Genomic DNA, 19933 nt, shown 5'->3' with positions numbered 1-19933 from the left:
CTCGGCTCCGTATAGTTTTGGCAAGAGTCCAGGCCGGCCCGGAGCTTGTGTTTATTTTAGCCTAACTCAAGTTGGAAGTGCCCTTTTGGTTAATGAATTGGTGCCGTTTCTTTAGACCTGGGCCGGAACAGAAACTGAGGTCTCAATTTCTGTACTAGAAACGACAAATCCACTCACTTGGAATTTTGTGTTTTGGTGCTCTAAGTCTAATAAAGTCTAAGCTGATGATGGTTATGAAAAAGTAATATTAAAATGCCAAAAGGAATCTATTTATGGTTTTTTAAAATAGTTGTAGCCAATTAGTGTTTGTTGAAATGGGTTTGACATGGATTATGGATTTTCAAACACAGAGCATGCCTGCCTTTCAAAATTGTAGCTTTTAATTTGAAGGTGGTTCAACAACTTTGCATAGCATCAGCATCTCTTACTTGGTTTATCATAAAAGGTACAACCAAGAATGTCAACTTAAATTAAATTATTATCATACCCATTACATAGAGAACTTTGTTTCAGTACGCGTATATTGACCTAACTATCAAAACTAATTAAAAATTAAAATTTTTAATTAGTTATTCTAATTCACAATTATTTTTTTTATTTATTTCGTTGACCAAATATTAAACTCTAATCCTCTAATTTTATTAGAGAAAAAATAATACCTTCGTGAAAATTGAGTAATGTTCGTATTATTAATGTAAATTCAACTCTTACATTTCTTTTTATTTTTTAATTTATAATACGTGTATATATAAGTTAACCATTATTGACAGAAAACCGTCGTATTTCACTTAAATATGAGTCTTTTTTAAATCATTCCTTATTTGAAATTTATTGGTACCACGTTTATAAAAAAAAGTAAAAACATTTCTTTGCGTATTAAAAAATATTTGTGATAATAACCATTACCATTGTTTTACTAAGCCAAAACCTTTAATAAACATTTACAATCGCTTCAATTATTAAGATTCCTTCCTCACACAAAGCTTCAAGTGTTTATGCCATGAGAGAGAGATTCCATATATTTTTTCATCATGTTGTAATAAAAAAAAATGGACAAATCTAAAATTTTAGGTAGGGGAAGGGGACACCGTCCATTGTCTAGCATGGGGAGTGAGGCATCTTTTTCATAATTCATATGGCCACCACTTTGTCCTTTTCCAAATTGTACTCTTTACTGTACAATTCCAATGGCATCTATCGAAACTAATCTTCAAACAGAACAACCCTTATTCTCATTGGCTGTATAAATGAACACTGATATATATTTATATTCCCGTAAGTAAATATTTTTTTTTTATTTTATATAAATAATAAAAAAGTGAAAATTTCAAAGAAATCTTACATGTCACATGCAACATTTGACCTAATATTTTGTTTGGTTAGAAATTATAATAGATGGAAGTAGAAACTACAAAACCAAAAGTTGACCCAAAGTTGGATTTTGCTAATACATTCAATTCATTATTCATAAAACATCCCACAAAATAGCAAATCAAATAAAGGAGGCATGTTGTTTTCTGAAACAATCATTATTATATGCATAATACCATATCTTGTATGTCCTGTTTTGTGGGACCTAATGTTTGTCATCTCTCCATTTTGGACATAATCAAAGGAAACAAATGCAAACATCTCACTCAAAAGGTAAGAGGAAACCTGCTGGTCATACATTGTTTCGCCTAATCAGTTGATGAACTCTCCTCTCACCTGTGGGGAGAAAAAAAATTTTCTCACCCAAACATTTGTTATTATTTTAAAATACAATTTTCACCAAATTTCAACCACTAAAGAATTGTGCAGCCATGGCACATATATAAGTACGACTACGGATCGGGTATCACACTGATTGACAGAAATTAAATTCGATCTATTTAATTAATTTATATTAACCACTAAATTGGGTTTTTTTTTTACATTAAAATATATCTTTGAATGCATATACGATGCAATAGATTTATTGTCAGGTCATTCGTGTACTTATCAATTGGTATATTAATTAAGAGTAACATATCATAACCAATTATATATATATATATATATATATATATATATATATATATATATATATATATATATAAAAGACCAATTTTTATATTTATAATAAATCAAACAGTAGAAACATTACAAAATTTAATTGAACTAGTTAAATTGAAAATTATTTTAAAAAAAATATTATCCAAACCAAAGTAACATAAACATATGTGTTGACATGTCAAGTGGGATTTTCTTACACAATGCCAATGTCACAATAGAAACCTATATATTCCAATAAAAACAAATGCATAATCCCAATCTTTCTCATCTAATCTCTCTCTAAATTATTTATTAATTGCTTTTAATGTATGTTTATCATCTCTGTTTAAAGCAGCAATTGCCCAATTGGGTCTGAAGATAGAGAAAGTGTCTCTCTTTCTGCAGCAAAACCAGTAAGAAGAAGAATTTTAAAAAGTAATATTGTAATAAATGCAAAGGTAGTGTGTATATATACTGTATAGAGTATACAGTTCATCGAGATCTGCGTGTTAACTCTGCGTTTGCTTGACGGAGAAGCTTCAAGAAATTCTTAGCTGAATTGAACGTTAGCATTTAGGGACTGTTTGTTCGAATCTAAAACAGCTGCAACAACAACAACTACTTTACTCTTTATAATTCTTCTGTTGTTGGCTCTTTAGCGTGCGTGTTCTTGAAGAAATGCCCACTTTAAATCTTTGGCCTTTTCTCCTTTCTTCACTGTCTCTCGGCTTCTACTTCAGATCAGCATTTTTCTTCCTCTGATGGCTATCACTGTCTTGCACTCGCATTCTTGAGCTATTTCAAGGTTTGACTCTCTTCCTCTCTCTTTACACATATATTATATGTGTGTGCTTGCATTATTACTGTTTGTTTGGTTACCGAGAAAATTGAGGGAAATGTTGCATTTTCGGTTTAAAGCTCTGCTCAATGGAGCTTATACAAGAATTTGCATTTTGATTTTTTTTTTTTTAAATTTTATGTGTGAGAAATTAATATTCAAGTTTTTTTTTTTTTTTTTTAGGTTCTCCTTTGTCTGTTTTTTATTAGGGGTTGACTTGGGATTTGGTAATTTATAACATTCACAACTGTAATTAGCTGTTATTACTGGCAATGAGAGTGTTCATTTACAGATAAGGGATTTTGGGCTAATTACTTACAGGGTGTTCATTATTGGCAGAAATTTTTCAGTTGAGATTGAAATTGCTGGTGTTTGTGCAGAATTGAAATTAGGTTTGTGTACTTTCATTGAACATGAACATATATATAGCATTTGCTCTTTCTTAAAAAATGTGCATTGGAGATTTTCTTGTTTTCATTCTCCATAATCATTTTCTTTTTCTTGTCAAATTTATTGTTATTATTGAATTTCCTTTTTAAGTTCATTTATTCGCTGTTCTCTATGTATGCCCTCTTTTTTTTTTTTTAAAGAAATCCTTAACATATTCAATTAAAAATTATCAACTACCTTTACGCCAATCAAAGGGAAAATTCTGAAAGGAATTATCATTACTTCCTTTAATGCTTTTGCTTTTATATTTAGCATAAAAAGGATATGCTTTTGCTTTTTTCTTGTAGTGCTTTCCTGTAGATAATGTTAATAAATTCCAATACTATTGACCATTCTGTGTGTCTGTGTGTGAGGTATTTTGATGCATGGGGTAAGTGATATGTTACAGTGAATTGTTCTTCATTTAATACTGGATGCCCTGATCATCTCTCTCACTCTTTTCCTAGCAAATAAGTAAATCTGTATTTTTGGGGTTAAGGGTAGAAGTTCACTTGGAATAGTTTCTTTTTTCTTTCCATCTTTAATGGAGCAGGGGGACAGTTGTGTATTAGAGATTAAGTAGGTTGGATATTCCAGCCTTTGGTTCCAGATTGTGGAGTGGCTAGTTTCTTCAACTTTGGCTGGAGTTAGTGAAGTTGGAAACTTTTCCAATGTCATTTTCTTTGTTTAGTTAATTGGTGGGACCTCTGGATGCTTAGTTAACAATTGTTGATGATTGATCATCTTATTCCATCACGTTCATAAAATTTTATGCTCATAAAAAACTCTCTCTTGTAATGCCTGAATTATTGAGTTTTTCTTTTTTCCTTCACAAATCTTGCATTTCTGGGTCTAGCCCCTCCAATTGCAATACCCTCCACCCTACTTCAATTCTTCAAAACTTGGAACAGTAGAGTTGAAATCCAATGTTTTATTTTTATTCTTTCAAATGCTATTGTTTGTGTCATGTTAGCTCTGTGATTAGTCACTATGGTCCACAATTGAGAGCATTATGAAAACTAATGTTTCAGTATATGGTTCAATTTTCCAGGGGAAGAAGAGGAATTGCTAAGGTTATACTCATCAATCACATCCGAGACAATTTCATTAACATACTCTATGAAGACACTCTCATTCATTCTGGCATTGACATTTCAGTCTCTACTGTTTTTCCTTCCCCAAACTAGTGCTGACCTAAATTCTGACAAACAAGCCCTTCTTAACTTTGCTGCTGCAGTTCCTCATAGAAGGAAACTCAATTGGAATTCTACTACCCCAGTATGCAAGACTTGGGTAGGCATCACCTGTAATGGTTCTCGTGTAACTTCTGTTCGCCTCCCTGGCACTGGACTGTATGGTCGTATTCCAGCTAACACGCTTGAGAAGTTGGATGCCCTCATGACCCTCAGTCTCCGCTCCAACCGCCTTAGTGGAGACCTTCCTTCAGATTTACTCTCGCTTCCTTCCCTTCGTTATGTATACCTTCAACATAACAACTTTTCAGGAACTATTCCCTTATCTCTTTCTTCTCATCTTAACTCACTTGACCTCTCCTACAATTCATTCACAGGCAGCATTCCTATCACAGTACAAAACTTAACAAACCTTACCAGTTTGAACCTTCAAAACAATTCCCTTACAGGATCTATACCCCAAATCGGTAACTCAGTGCTCAAACAGTTAAACTTGAGCTACAACCACTTGAATGGTTCAGTTCCATCTACTCTTCAAAAGTTCCCTATCTCCTCCTTTGAGGGGAATGATATGCTATGTGGACCACCACTCAACCGGTGTTCCTCACTTGTGCCCTCCCCTTCGCCTTCCCCCACTTCCTTACCACCTTCTCCAACCAACTCCCAGTCCCCCACTTCCTTACCACCTTCTCCAACCAACTCCCAGTCCCCCATTTCCTTACCACTTTCTCCGACCAACTCTCAAAAACCAACATACAGTTCAAAGAAGAAACTAAGTACTGGGTCTATCATTGCCATTGCAATTGGAGGAGCTGCGATACCATTCTTTTTATTTTTGCTTTACGTGATATGCTGTTTGAAGAAAAAAGGTAGTGAAGACAAAGCTGCACTGGAAGAGAAAGGCAGAAGGAATGAGAAGCCTAAGGAAGACTTTGGGAGTGGGGTGCAAGATGCTGAGAAGAACAAGTTAGTATTTTTTGAAGGAAGTTCTTACAATTTTGATCTTGAGGATTTATTGAGAGCGTCAGCTGAAGTACTAGGAAAAGGAAGTTATGGAACAACCTATAAGGCTATCTTGGAGGAGGGAACAATAGTAGTTGTGAAGAGGTTAAAAGATGTGGTGGCAGGGAAAAGAGAATTTGAGCAGCAAATGGAGACTGTTGGAAGAGTTGGCCAGCACTTAAATGTCATTCCTCTCCGTGCTTATTATTACTCCAAGGATGAGAAACTCCTGGTTTATGACTATGTAGCAGGCGGAAGCTTTTTCACATTATTGCATGGTATGTTGATCCTATATCTTCTTCCTTTCTTTCTATTCCATAACCCTGAACACAAGAACACAACCTGTCCTCTATTAGTAATATGCAAAGAAGATACATAAAAATGAGTTTTGACTCAGAGGTAGCGGAATAGTCTCCAAGACAGTGAGGTTATTAGTTTCATTCAGAATGACTTTGTACACAAACCCAGAAATTTCCTCCATGTTTGACAACAGTTTTATTTTATGGTTCCTTTTCCTCATAATGCTCTATATTGTAAAATGACTGCAGGAGGTGGTATTTTTGGGCGAACTCCCCTGGACTGGGAATCCAGAGTAAAGATTTGCCTTGGAGCTGCAAGAGGCATTGCCCATATCCATTCTGCTGGTGGAGGGAAATTCATTCATGGCAACATCAAATCCTCCAATTTACTCCTCACTCAAGACCTCCGTGGCCGCATTTCAGATTTTGGCTTAACTCCTATAATGAGTTATCCCTCTGTCCCAGCTAGAAGTGCAGGCTACCGAGCTCCTGAGGTGATAGAAACTCGAAAATCTACCCAAAAGTCTGATGTTTATAGTTTTGGGGTTCTCCTACTTGAAATGCTGACAGGCAAAGCACCAGTCCAATCAACCGGGCAAGATGAAGTGGTTGATCTCCCAAGGTGGGTCCAATCTGTTGTTCGAGAGGAATGGACCGCAGAAGTGTTTGATGTGGAGTTAATGAGATACCAGAATATTGAGGAAGAAATGGTGCAGATGCTACAAATAGCAATGTCATGCGTGGCAAGAGTGCCAGACACAAGACCTACGATGAATGAAGTGGTTAGGATGATAGAGGAAATCCGGCCAACAGATTCCGTGAACCACACATCAGAGGAGAACACAGAATCAAATACTCAAACCCCATAATCAATTTGTTGATCATTTCCATACACAGAATTTACTGCTTAGATTTCCCGTATGATAGCTCGTTTAACTGTTCGAGAGCAAATCTATTAGACTGCATCTGTTAGTCTACAAGCAAGTGTGCGAAGGGAAACTCCTAGTGTAAGTACTTCTATTTATATTGCAAGACGTTTGTCCAGTGATTTGATCATCTTTTAGCATTGTAGCTTACAAATTTTTCCTTACTAGAGTTTATTTCCTTATTGTAACAAAGTTTTCTTCATAATATTTATCTTTAGACCCTAACAGTGCTTTCTTGGTGGTTTGGTTGGAGAAAATCCTATATTTTCTGCTAACAGCATGCCTATAAAATTCTGGCCTCCAACAGGAGAACAATATTATGATGCAAGGTAGATTTAAACTTTGAATGAACAACCATAATCTCGAACATAAAGTTAGTATACAAACTCTCCTGGCTTATCTTTTCTCTGCGCTAGTGTTCTGTATAGAAAAAAAAAAGTGATGGCCCCAACTTAGTTCATATTTAATCTCTCTACATGAGAAGTAATTTGTATAGGGGGAAAAAAATAATGATAACAAATGCCCTTTGCCATTTCCTAAGCTAAGACCTCGAATTTAAAGTGTTTTTTTCAACCAAATCGGCACCACTAACATAACTAGTGAAAAATGATATTAACCGGAAAGGAGCTCCAATCAATGGAGCATCTGAAAGTGGTATAGCTTCCATCTTGTCGCTCTCAACAGCCTGCATCTCCAAATCTCGAAGTTCGTTATCATCCAAAGGAATTTGCACAATCTCTCCAGAGTCGGGTTCTGCATCATATGTAACTACAGCAGCACGATCAACTTCCAAGGTCTCGAACTTTAGGCCCACTGCAGTTATGTTTTCACCAGGCTCAGCTATGGAATTGGTTACAATGACATTTTCAGCATTTTCAACCATGAGTTCATGGCCTGTAGTTGAAGAAAGCCCGGCTGGTGAACTTTGCCGGTCGAGCTTAACATACAACTCGTTCACCTGAGAAACAAAGCAGTTGGACATAAATATCAAATAAAAATACTATGAAGCTCTCATACAGGCGTGCAAGCCAACAAAATTTTATGTGTTTGATTATATATTGGATAAATGCTGAACACGATTAAAAAAGATAACATTCCGTTCAAAATTGTAGCAAAAAGCTATCTTGAAGCATTGCCATTATTAAATATAACTTGACCAAATCAAAGGCATGCAAGGAAGAGGCAGTTTATTACTTTCTCAACAAGATCTGCATTTTCTGTGATCAATTTGTCAACCAGAACACAAGCTGCTTCAATCTGGGAGTTCAACTCCTCACGTTCAGAAGCATGCTGCATCAGACAGTACATAATCATTTTAAATATTCACCAATTTTTCAGAAATGTCAACTCCAACAAAACAACATTGAATTGAAAAGATAATAGCAATGGCACAAGAATCTTTTCCCAATGAAAACCGGCAGACCAGTTAAGCTATGACAATAAATATAACTGCCAAACATCTATTGTGGGTAGGGATAGCAGACCTTTTTCAGTTCATCTGATGCTTTTGCAGAGATGTCTGTCTCGAGGCTCTGAAGCTGTAACTGCAGACCAGAGATATTTTCCACCAGTTGTTGGTTTTCTATCAACAGACTATTCCTGGATTCTTCCAACTCCACCACCTGCCAGGCTTTGTTTTAATTTCCATATCAGAACAAAAACAAAGTTATAGCATACAGAACGGTCATTTCCTACCCATTCAACTGATAACCTACAACACTCATAAGGTAGCAAATGAATGGCAACACTGAATTCAGTAAGCATTTTGAATTGAAGCAGTGATGTAAAGAACAAAGGTAAATAAAGCCATATACCTGCATCCGTAGTTTTGTGATATCAATATTCATTCTAGCAATTGTTTCTTTGGTGGTATTCTGTAACATAACAGTAAGGAATTCAAAAATGCATATGAATCAGCTGTACAAAAATGAAAGGGAGGAATGCAAACAGTAATTGCAAATGTGTTGCCATGAAATAAACTGTGATAGAATCTCAGCAAAGACAACAAGTGCCTACAACAACCTCCTTTTCTCAAATATTTCCCTTTTCATCTAACATTCAGATATTGCAAAAAACCCTTCCATATTTCAAAGAATAAAAGAAATGAAAAATAAGAAGACACTTATTTTATAGACACAAAATCTGTTTAACTATCAAGCATTTACCTCAAAGCTACATTAATCATGGATGAATCTCCAATCAGTCGCATGCATTAAAGGATTAAAAAGAAGCTGTTCCACACTTGCAGAATTGCTTAAGAAAGAACTAGATAAATATAATAAAACATGTACAAACAAAACTCATAAATTAGCTAAAAAAATTCTTGGAAATGAAGAAGGCAAGGGGAACCCACATCAGTACCATAGCAAAAAGGAGATTACCTCTGCTAGAGTCCATGAAACTTTATTGCTTTCTAGTTGTTTAATTTTTTCCTCCAAGCTTGCCTGTGGAGCATTACAGAAGTTATTTAACATTGTAAAACCTGGATAAATATCGCGCAATGCGCATCAATCCACATGCAGTCATAAGAAAACACCAGAAAAATGAAGTGTAGTATAGAACAAATTGCATCACTGGTCGAGATTTTAGGCTTAGTTCAAGTCAGTCACCAGAGATCAACTTATTACAATTCCATCATCAAACTTAATAAGGCCATCATTGTTGGAATTGCAGCCTTAAGGTGAATTTCCTCGTTAGTTTCCAACATGTATTGCTTCAAGTACATGTTTTTATTCATCGTAATAACTTAAGCATTATATCCAATTGCCTCCAATCTTTACTTAAAAGTTAGGACAAGATTTCCATGGATTCGTGAGTTCCTAGAAAAATAATTCGCAGGGATGTTTGTAATTCTGGCAATGACAAAATTGCAAACAATATAGAAATTCAACGAGGTAAAAGAAATCTATCCTTAGTGATCAGCCTAAAATCATACCCAAAAGCTCACTTACAAGTAGTTCAATTACCTTGACTAATGCCAATTAAGGTAAGCAGTTCCTATTCTGCAATAAGCTAAAAGGGGTCAGAGGAACAAAAAATTACCCTTTCTAAACCCAAAGCTACCTTCTCATCCAATAATTGCTTAAGTTTGTTCTCCAAGCCAGCCTATAATATGATTTCAAGTTAAAATTAAACTTACCAGCTCCAAGCAACCACAAAGAGTACCCAATTTCAAAAGCTAAGAAGTCCAATTGCCATAAAATGGGGAAATACATGGCATTTTCATGTATCAGTTGCAATGCACACGCAGCTCACCAAGGTATAGCCTAGTGGTAAGTGTATGTATTACCTCATTATATATCTAGGTTCAAATCTCCCTCACCCAGTACTCCGGAAAAAAAAAAGTATTGGTTGTAATGGAGATGATTTAGAAAGAACACTCCTAAAAAGAGGATAAAACTGTTGCATATAAGCCTAAGTTTCAATCAAGATTACCTCTGTTTGAAGAATTATCCTCTTTTCATCCTGCAATTGTAAGATTTTCGTCTCCAGACCAGCCTGCAAAATTTATTACATTAGGCCAGTCTGGAAAAAGAAATAGAAATATACAATTGCAATGTAAAAGGTGCAAACAGCATATAAAGTCTCAGCAAATTTTCACAGTCCATATGCCAACGACTATAAATTTGACTAACCTCTTTCTGCAAGTGTGAATCATTTTCATTTTTCAACAGTTGGATTTTTTCTTTTAAAGTAAACTGCAAAAACCAAGGGCATTTTTCTTCTCAGTAACATCAGATAAAGAATGGAAAGTCAGGAACATGATTAGAAAAGAAAAGAGAGGGGAAAATATTTTCTGGTTCAAAAAGAAGCTTTAGTGAATTTTCCAGTCCAGGAATTCACAAAAATTTTCTGGAATATTTTGCAATTGGGGACAAATGTATGCTACCTCTTTCTGTAAAGCTGAATCATTTACATTTTTTAAATGCTCTAGTTTCCGTTCTAATGTAGCCTGTAGTGACACAGTGAAAGCAAAGATTACGCTGTAGCCTAACAAGAAAGAACAAGAACTTGCTTTTCAAAATAAAAAGTTCCAATATATTTTCTTTTCCACCACTTGATTATAAGGGAATTACCGTTTGCTGCCTGTGGGAATCATTTTCCTTCTGTAACTGTTTGATCTTCTCTTCTATGATAGCCTGTAAAAAGTTTCAAGGAGTTATTTCATGCATATAACAAGAAATTAGTTTAACATAATAGAAACTGAATGTTATGTTTCTAGGAGTTCATGAAAAATTGACCAAATACCTCTTTCTGCATATGTGAATCATTTTCATTCTGCAATTGTTTTATTGTCTGTTTTAATATGGCCTGCGAGGCATTGTTACATGCTCAAAAAAAATTCTTGAACATAATTCAAAGAGAGAGGAGGAGAAAAATAAGCACAGAAAATTATTTTAAAAAAAAATATGAGGCACCTCTCTTTGCAGCCACTGTTGCTTCTCAGCTTCAGTTAAAATGGACTGTGAAAAGGCAGTGAAAATTATCAGTCTTCATAAAGAGAACAAAAACATTAGTAAAGGGAAAAAGAATTTGAAATTTCTTAGAAGTTGATTATTATAGAAAAAACACATGCATGGTACATCAAAAATAAGCAATTGAATGTATGGTGAGAAAGTTCATTCCTTTAATAGGTGTTAGTCTTAAGGAACGAGTCACATGATGCAACTGCTTGATACTTCACATGTTATAACAATTAATCAATGTTTATTTGATTTATAAGATTTATTTACATATTATTCTTATTGACAGGTCTTTCACAGAATGATGACCAAAGGAGGCCATGAGCCTCGTAAGAGAATTGAACTTCATCAAGCTTTAGCAAATAAAAGCTCCATTACCAAGGGCATGCCAGCCCATATAAAAAAGGGAAGTAATTCACTAGACCAAATAAAAAAAAGAAATTGAAGTCTAAGGCAGATTGAATATCAGCCTATTGCTGCCACTAGACCAAAAACTCAATCTACTAAATCCAAGAGAGACAAGCTTCCCCCTTTGAAAGCCCCTAAAATCCTTTCCCTCCGAGGAAATCCAAAAATAGTCAAAGAGACCAAACCAAATGGTCCTTTGTCATCGAAATAGTTGGAAGGATTGTACAAGATTTCATCAATAAAAAAAAACAGATGATTGCATCTGTAGATATCATTATGCAATGCATATTAATGATTAATGAAGATATCCCACAATTGAAATATATGGTATTACTGATTGCTATGACAAAATGAATTATATGGATCAAGTTTCATGGACCTAAGCTGATGCCAACAGCAACAAAAACTAAGCCTTGATCCTAGCTTATAAGTAATAAGACAGAATGTAACATAAACAACAACAACAACAACAACTAAGCCTTAATCCCAAACTAGTTGATGTTAGCTATATAAACCCTTTTTTTTTTGTTTTCCATTTTGCTTTATTAATAATCCACAACCTCACTAGTACAAGAAAACGATAAATTTTTTGAAATAACTTATCTCCATTCAGGTCTACCCCTTCTCCCATTAGCACCCTCAACCATCAATATAAGACACTTACAACCGCAGCCACATGCATCTACAATAGGACAGTACGAAACAATTGTAATAAGACAGGAAATTTAAAGTATTATTTTAACACATATTGAAGCATAATAAGACCAATCAAATGTAACCTATCCACATATACAAAACACACAACAAACAAAACTTAACCATTCAATGCAAACCAAGAGAAAAAAAAAAAAATTAAATTAAATTCAAACTTACAATGTCTGTTCCATTGTTCTGATGTCTATCCGGACCCACATCAGCATTTCCCAGAGAACCATTCTGAACATTATCAAGGTTAGCTTGGTCGCAATCATTCTTCCCATTACTCATACCATTCTGATCAAGACCAACAGCTGAATCATCTTCCGCCGTCGTTTTGGTCTGCTTGTTTTTCTTTTTCTTGTTTCTCTTCTTCTTCTTGTCGTCCTCCATCCTTCCTTCTATCTTAAATCCCTAATTCCCAAATCTCTCACTTCAATAAAACCAGATCTAAACAAATGAGTCCAAACTTCTTCACCTGCAAAAATATTAAAAACAAAATTTAAAAAAAAAAAACAAGAAATTCATTTTCAGTTGATTTAGCAATCCATTTTGAGATCTGAATCAAAATTGAATCCTTGAACAGGTATAATAATATAGAACAGAAGAGCATTGAAAATTCAAACGATATTTGAAAAAAAAAAAATTAAAGAGCAGCTATTAACCAAGACCCTATAGATATAGAGCAATCTATTTCTTGAAATGAACCACTAGGAGAGAATTAACTCCATGGAATTCAAATTGCAGTAGCAAAGAAGGCGTGAATACGTACGCTATTGCTTTGCCTAGAACCGAAACGTTTCAAGTCTCAATGAATGTGGTAGCGGGTTTTTTCCTTTCTCTTTCTCCTTTTCAATTGCTGCTCTGAACAATGTAAGAAACGGGCCCTATTCGAATCGGATGGGTCTGGATTTTCTGATCAAAAGAAGCCATTATTTGCTTGGCGTTGGAGCGAGTGGCAGTTTACGATAATGAGGTGGCGCGATTTAGTTGGCCAATTAAGTGTCACCGGAAATTATACGACTTGTTACCGACTCACCGTAGCCTATGTGACTTGTTACGGCCATCGATTCTGTTGACTTCTAAGTGTGATCCACGTGATGGAGCACGCGCTACCGTGTGTTAAAATATAACTTTTTATTCCAAAATTATAATCCCAAAATATTTTTATAATTTTTTTATTTTTCTATATATATCCTTAAAACCTTAAAAATTATATAATGAATAGTGAAACTTACCAATATCTCAAAATTAATTATATTAAAATTTTGTCTCCATTGCTAATAAATTCAAATAATAATAATTATTATTATTTACATTAATTGTTATATAAGGGTATTGTTGAAAAGTGAAAAGAAAAATATTTATAAAAATATAAGTACGACTATTATTTTGGAAAAAAAAAGTGTGAATATAATTGAGACATTCAAAATTTCTTTTTTACTGTTCTTTTGTACTTAATACAATAGCCGGATATGTAGTTAAAAAATTGATTAAGAAAGGCCCTGAAGAACATTATTAAATCAAACAAAAGAAATATAAAAATCTATTGAAAAATTTTAATTTTCTATTCATTTTGATTTTTTTATTGCTTAAAGATCCTTGATTACAAAACGAATCTCAACTAATATAGAGCTTGCCATTTTATGCAAGAAAATGTTGCATTAAAATGTCTCATGCTTTGTTGTTGAGAAATTTTTGGATGGTAAATAGTGAATGTTGGAGTCTAAAATTTATTAAATAATTTTTTACAACATGTTTTTGCATGATTTATACTCACTTATTTATTTTCTTTTCTTTTTAGTATTTTATATGTCAAAATTAAAAATTTCATTTATTTAAAAAAATAGAATTTCACATTTTAATTCATAATTCGGTTTATTTTTTCCATCAATGCCATTAGATTTCCATTAGAAAAGGGAACTTTTTATTAAAATTAAATTTATAAAAATTAAAATTGATAAATAAACGTTAAGGCACATTGAGTATAACCTTACACATTTTTTACCCAAAAAAATTGGGTATGTAAAATTTTTTAAAAAAATTCAAGGGGCCCACAGCTTTCTATATTCACAATAGTCATCACAAATAGAAAAAAAAAAATAAAACATAAAATAAAAGAAAATTACAAAAGGAAAATAAAAAGATGAATAGAAATTAAAAAAAATTATAAAAAGAAAAACAATATATAGATACAAAGAAAAAAGAAAAGAAATAATCATTAACCTCAGAGATGAAGTCCGCAAATAAAGAGTTGAAATAATAATAAAATTCTCCTTTTAAATTTCAAATTTACTTTTTTAAGTTGAAATCCTCTTCGCTACAACAGTTTTCACTAATCAATTTAGTAAATTAAGAGAAAGATTACTCCTATTGTGTAGCCCGCAATGTTATTATTATTTATGTGTAAAGATATGTAATATTACCAAAACTTATTTATTTACATTAGACTTAATAAAGATTTGTTTAATTTGTGATAATAAAAATTATCTTTTTTGTCAATTAGAGTTTATTTTATGAGAAAGTACTTTAAAAATACTAGAAATAATATATATATATATATATGCATCCATTACCTAACAATATATATATATATATATACATGAAAGCCGAAATAAAGAGAAAGTTTAAGGCATTCTGCTTGTTGAATGTTGTATTTTTTTTTATAAAATTTTAAAATTTTCTATATTTTTATTGGTCAACTAATTAATTTTTGAATTTAATATATAATAACAATAATAACCAAGTTTTATGCCATGGACTATATAAAGAAAATTTTTGAGTGGTTGGTTATAATAATAAGCATATAATCCAATTTTATGCAACAACTACCTTATAAATTGAAAATTGAAAATGATGGAATCCTCAAATACATGTTTGATCTATTTAATTATTTAAATTGCAATACTCAGAAAAGGCAAAACTTAGATCATAAAATTTTGAAATTTTTTATTTTTATTTTTTCAAAATTTTCATTTCATTTAGTCAATAATATTTTTTTTTTAATTTTTATAGATGTTATTGGCTAACCATTAGTGAGAGTGAAATTATGAAAAATTGATGTTGTTGGCAAATGAACGTGGAGCTTCAATATCTAAAATGTCATTTTAATTAGTTAATACATATTTAATTAATTTCAATTTATTACTATATATAAATATAATTATTAATAAGATAATTTATAACGTTAAATATATATAACATAATTAACAATATAATTAAAATTATAACATTATATAATTAGTTATATATTAAGTAATAATTTATATAGCTTTAATAATATAAATAAATTATTTAAATTTACAATTAATAATATGAGGAATTATTTTTTATATTAATTTTAAAATAAATCAAATTAATAATTTTTACTAGTGATATCTCACTTTACTTCTTCAAAATCTGTATATTTCGATTCTCAATTTCACCTTAAGAATCATGGTTACGTGTTGTACTATTCATCTATGGTTTTCTTTTTCCGAAAAGACTATTCATCTATGCTTATTCATATCTTTTACTATTATCATATCAATAATTTTATTTGCAGAAACAATAGTGGTTTTATATAGTATTTTTTTTATTATTATTTTCTTTTAAAATTTTTTCTAACCATGCCTAGCAAGGACCAATGGCTTGTAATAGGGAAATGGCACGCGGTGATTACTGATTAGGGACAGGGTTGCATATTGCGTGTGATCAATTACAATTTAATACAATTACATTCGACACAACCGACGAATTCGAAGGCTTAGTTGGAAACAGCAGTTAAACGGATAAGCCGGATAAAATGAAATGAAATTACTAATAAGAAAAGAAAAAAAAAAGAAAAAGAAAAAGCGAACTATTATATAAGTAATTCCAACGGAAGAAGGCAGATCCTCTGGCCTACGCGACTCATTTTGTGAAAGCAAAAGAAAGGTTGAAATCAGGAGCGGGGAATCAGCGGTTCTGCAAGACAAGAGAGGCTGTTGCTGTGGATCTGCTTGAAAGCCGTTTCCCCTTTTTGACCGCTATTTACGTCCGATCGTGATTTTCCCTTTCAAACCCTAGTCTTCAACTTCAGGTCTTTCTTCTTCTCTGTTCTCTTCATTATTTACTCTCTCTGTCACAATCTCTTCCATTTTCTAGGGTAGTTTTGCCATATATTTTGCCATATATTAAGGTGGCTGCTTTCTTTTTTTACTTAGTCGCCGATTTCTCTGTAATATTTGCAGTTGCAGGTCCCAGTTTGAAGTATCATGGCTTCCAAGCGTATTTTGAAGGAACTCAAGGATTTGCAGAAAGATCCACCTACTTCTTGCAGTGCAGGTTTATAATTGTTTTGTATTTACATCCTGATTGTGTTAGTGAACTTCAATTATGATCATTTCTTTTCTGTGCTTGCACCACCATCTCTGCCTGACACTGGCAGGGTTTTATAGGGATTGGAGGTTCGAATAAAGATTATAGCTCTGTGATAAAGTGCTTTTTAAAAAATAAAAAAATAAAAGAAAGAACAAACTGGAGCTTAAATTGCTTTCTGTTGATGCTCCCCAGTTCCTTTAAATGCTTTCTTTTTCATCTACTAAGGTCAAGTATGCGATGATGATTAGTAAAATCACAAATGTCATCTTCCACAAGGGGCTAGGGTTTTTCTTTCCTAATTTAGAGTAGTAAAATCACAAACGTCTTTTCAGGCAGAAAGATGGATGTTGAACTCGGAATCTGATTTTCCCTGAAATACTAAGAAGCGTGATAGTTTGTTATGATGTTTAATAATTATTTCAGATATGTGTGAATTGTAGCAATATTTATCTATTAGAAAGATTCAAACTTATTGTTCTTAAGCCGTGAGTATTAGTTAGATTTGTGGGATGGATCTATTTATTTATTCTTTATATTCTTTATATTCTTCAAACTAGGCTGTGAGTTTGAAAATTATTATTTACTTATTCATTTGCCTTATGTTTTTGATTTCTGAAACTGAATTTTACAATTAATATTTTCTGAAGGGCTGGTGCAATGATTGTAGGCTTTTCCATGAGTTCTTTGGACCTTAACAAATTATTTATTTTTATAATCTTGTATTTCAAAGCATACTTTCAAGTTTGGAATGTTGCTTTTCGAATGCTTTTCTTAAATCTACTTGAGGAGTGCTTTTACAAATAGTGTAGCAAGTATTATTAGATTAATGGTCATAAAATGTAGAAGATACCTGTTTTACATCTCAAAATGTACTTTCAAGTGTGAAGTATCATTGTCAGCTTTATCGAAATGGGTGGTAAAACATCATATGGCGTTTGTGTTTGCACTGACCATATAGAAGCTTTTCCTGTGAATGGTTTTTACCTTATCCTGCTCCATCCTATCTTATATTATGTTTGGTTTGGGAGTTGAAAAATCTATGCAATATCTAGTATTCATCTCTGTTGAATCCATCCCTGTATCCATGAATTGCAATACCTTTGTATTATTGCCATGTTAAATGTAGCTTTATGTCATCAAAGTTAGGGGTGCACTAAGCTCTGGATTCTTGGTTTATTTGTAATAGGTCCTGTAGCTGAAGACATGTTCCACTGGCAAGCAACCATCATGGGACCAACTGATAGTCCATATGCAGGAGGTGTATTTCTAGTCACTATCCATTTTCCTCCAGATTATCCTTTCAAGCCTCCGAAGGTAACTTCTGCGAATGAGAGATTTTTTCTAATCATGTGCACCTCTGCTATTGCCTGGATAAGAGGCTTTTGTTCTGTGTTACACTTCTCTAAGTGGGCGATGTCATTTTGTGTTCAGGTTGCATTTAGGACCAAGGTGTTTCATCCAAACATAAACAGTAATGGAAGCATTTGTCTTGATATCCTCAAAGAACAATGGAGCCCTGCTCTCACCATTTCTAAGGTCTGACTTAGATTCATAACTACATGCTAATGGTTTTACTGCATGGTAATTGGCTACAATATAACAATAAAAAAGGAGAATACAGGTGGTCATGTTATCATTTCTAATGTTGAAGCAACACTTTAAGAATGTGAAGGCAGTTAAATTCTGTTGCCAAAGTCAGTGTAATTGATTTTGGTTGTAGTTGAGTGAGAAGTTCTTCAAGTTTTCGGCAGATTATTTTGCTTGAGCAATCCCCTGCAATTATGCATATGAAAAATGATTGCATGAGTGATAAGCCTCCTCATCTCTTATGAATTTATTACCTTCCAAAATCTTTTAGTTCCGAGTTATGGAAGGTGCTTGCTGAAACTCCTACCCAAAAAAGGAAGAGAGCGACAGGCTTTTTACTGATTCACAAAAAGGATATCTTTTTAATTTATATCAACTGAAATGCAGCAAAGAGAAATTAGTATTTAGTATTTACTACTACTAATACAACCTTACTTGTCCCATCAGGTATTGCTATCTATTTGCTCATTGCTGACTGATCCAAATCCCGATGACCCACTTGTCCCAGAGATTGCCCATATGTATAAGACTGATCGAGCAAAGTATGAAGCAACTGCACGCAGCTGGACACAGAAGTATGCCATGGGTTGATACTGGTTGTTCACTAATCGGGTGATGTTTATGGTGGAATGTGTTGAAAACTGTTTTATTAACTTATTTACTTGGTTTGGTTCGATAGAGGCTAGGGATGGACTTGAGTTCTTCAGTGGAATCTATATCTTGGGTTTGGCATGAAATAACTGTATGATCAAGATGCTTTGATGTAGACAATGTCTGTTGTTTGGAGCTCTTACTCTTACCGATGTTTAAAATCTTGTCTTTAAAATCTTGTCTTTACTTTGATATTTCGATCCAAACTGAAGTACTTGTATCATATCCCTATATGTTTGTATTTTTTTTTTCTTTTTATTTTTTTGTCTGAAACAACTAGGTCATTGAATGATTTATTATGTCATACATGCCAGCCTTTTAACATGGCTGATGGCAGCAGCCACCGTGATATAGGTCAATTCCAGCCCCGATAGTGCAGATACTGGCCAAGGATGCTGAGATATTTGGAGGGTACATTCGGCTCTTGCATTTTAGATTAGGTCAGTTAAAGGGTCACAGTATGTCATTGGGTGACTGTTCATCAGTTTGAAAGTAGTCTTGATCCAACTGACCGATGGTTCAGTGATCCAATTTGAAAAGATTCATTCTTTTTCACGTCTCTGATGTTTGGAGCATGTTCACAACTTTACACATGATTAGGGACCGTATGAGCATTTTACATCATTATTATTATTTATAAGCATTCTTACATTATTATTATTGGTAAATATGAAATTGTAGGGAGAGGCGAAATTGGTTGTTTTAATTACAATTATTTTTTCACAAAATATTATAAAAAGTATACGCTATTTTCTAACTTATTGAAGTTAACTTAAATCAACTAATTTAAAAATTTTATTTTATAACTCATCTAATTTGTTATTTATGTAACTCATTGTCACGATTTGACACCACAATAAATTAAACGAGAGCATAGAATGATTAAAAGAATGACTAATGAGGAAGGTCGGCAGTTTCCCGTGACCAATGTCAACATTCGTACTCATACCACTCGTAGCATTCAAATCTTGTTTGGTGAAAAATAAATAAGTACAAAATAAACCAGGCAAGCTATCGACCAGTTCAAAAGGCTAGGCACGGTCAATTGCACAATTGATGGCCATCTAGTTGTTTATTTCTTGCACTC

At 33.2% G+C, this 19933-nt stretch overlaps 3 protein-coding genes across 9 annotated transcripts; 2 read left to right on the top strand and 1 right to left on the bottom strand.

Moving 5' to 3' along the window:
• The first annotated feature begins 2295 nt into the window (after positions 1-2295).
• On the top strand, positions 2296-6925 carry LOC105649082 (Leucine-rich repeat protein kinase family protein). Of its 2 annotated transcripts, XM_012235629.4 has the most exons (4): positions 2296-2818; positions 3191-3243; positions 4332-5753; positions 6024-6925. In XM_012235629.4, the coding sequence occupies exons 3-4, from the start codon at positions 4400-4402 to the stop codon at positions 6641-6643; spliced, it is 1974 nt and encodes a 657-aa protein (XP_012091019.1). In that variant the 5' UTR covers positions 2296-2818; positions 3191-3243; positions 4332-4399; the 3' UTR covers positions 6644-6925. The 2 variants fall into 2 exon arrangements, with proteins under 2 accessions (XP_012091019.1, XP_012091018.1); XM_012235628.4 differs by lacking the exon at positions 3191-3243.
• A 92-nt stretch (positions 6926-7017) lies between these two features.
• On the bottom strand, positions 7018-13274 carry LOC105649083 (Mitochondrial ATP synthase D chain-related protein). Of its 5 annotated transcripts, XM_089717671.1 has the most exons (14): positions 13040-13274; positions 12445-12745; positions 11119-11163; positions 10949-11011; positions 10777-10839; positions 10590-10652; positions 10336-10398; positions 10136-10198; positions 9743-9805; positions 9082-9144; positions 8515-8574; positions 8185-8322; positions 7895-7990; positions 7018-7658 (listed from the first exon to the last, which is right to left on the bottom strand). In XM_089717671.1, exons 2-14 carry the CDS (start codon positions 12658-12660, stop codon positions 7242-7244), a joined length of 1413 nt encoding a protein of 470 aa, XP_089573797.1. In that variant the 5' UTR covers positions 12661-12745; positions 13040-13274; the 3' UTR covers positions 7018-7241. The 5 variants fall into 5 exon arrangements, with proteins under 5 accessions (XP_089573797.1, XP_012091020.1, XP_012091022.1 ...); XM_012235630.4 differs by lacking the exon at positions 9743-9805 and having other exon boundaries at positions 13040-13262; XM_012235632.4 differs by lacking the exons at positions 8515-8574; positions 9743-9805 and having other exon boundaries at positions 13040-13263.
• A 2881-nt stretch (positions 13275-16155) lies between these two features.
• On the top strand, positions 16156-19069 carry LOC105649085 (ubiquitin-conjugating enzyme E2-17 kDa). Of its 2 annotated transcripts, XM_012235637.4 has the most exons (5): positions 16156-16327; positions 16479-16572; positions 17795-17922; positions 18040-18144; positions 18643-19069. In XM_012235637.4, exons 2-5 carry the CDS (start codon positions 16503-16505, stop codon positions 18784-18786), a joined length of 447 nt encoding a protein of 148 aa, XP_012091027.1. In that variant the 5' UTR covers positions 16156-16327; positions 16479-16502; the 3' UTR covers positions 18787-19069. The 2 variants fall into 2 exon arrangements, with proteins under 2 accessions (XP_012091027.1, XP_012091025.1); XM_012235635.4 differs by having other exon boundaries at positions 16184-16327; positions 17795-18144.
• Positions 19070-19933: the final 864 nt, after the last annotated feature.

This window comes from Jatropha curcas, chromosome 2 (assembly GCF_041381405.1).
Source record: "Jatropha curcas cultivar XTBG-Jc1 chromosome 2, XTBG_Jcur_1.0, whole genome shotgun sequence".
NCBI lineage: Eukaryota > Viridiplantae > Streptophyta > Magnoliopsida > Malpighiales > Euphorbiaceae > Jatropha > Jatropha curcas.
The sequence above is the reverse complement of the archived record's forward strand: the minus strand, read 5'-3'. Positions and strand labels throughout refer to the sequence as shown.

Bases quoted from the DNA above. Each gene is read 5' to 3' on its own strand.
- LOC105649082 (XM_012235628.4), top strand. From the start codon at position 4,400: ATGAAGACACTCTCATTCATTCTGGCATTGACATTTCAGTCTCTACTG. The intron at 5,754-6,023 runs GTATGTTGATCC...AAATGACTGCAG, and splicing joins CTTTTTCACATTATTGCATG to GAGGTGGTATTTTTGGGCGA.
- LOC105649085 (XM_012235635.4), top strand. From the start codon at position 16,503: ATGGCTTCCAAGCGTATTTTGAAGGAACTCAAGGATTTGCAGAAAGAT. The intron at 16,573-17,794 runs GTTTATAATTGT...TATTTGTAATAG, and splicing joins ACCTACTTCTTGCAGTGCAG to GTCCTGTAGCTGAAGACATG. The intron at 18,145-18,642 runs GTCTGACTTAGA...TTGTCCCATCAG, and splicing joins CTGCTCTCACCATTTCTAAG to GTATTGCTATCTATTTGCTC.
- LOC105649083 (XM_089717671.1), bottom strand. From the start codon at position 12,660: ATGGAGGACGACAAGAAGAAGAAGAGAAACAAGAAAAAGAAAAACAAG. The intron at 10,199-10,335 runs GTTAGTCAAATT...TAAATTTTGCAG, and splicing joins ATTCACACTTGCAGAAAGAG to GCTGGTCTGGAGACGAAAAT. The intron at 8,323-8,514 runs GTATATGGCTTT...AAAGCCTGGCAG, and splicing joins TCACAAAACTACGGATGCAG to GTGGTGGAGTTGGAAGAATC.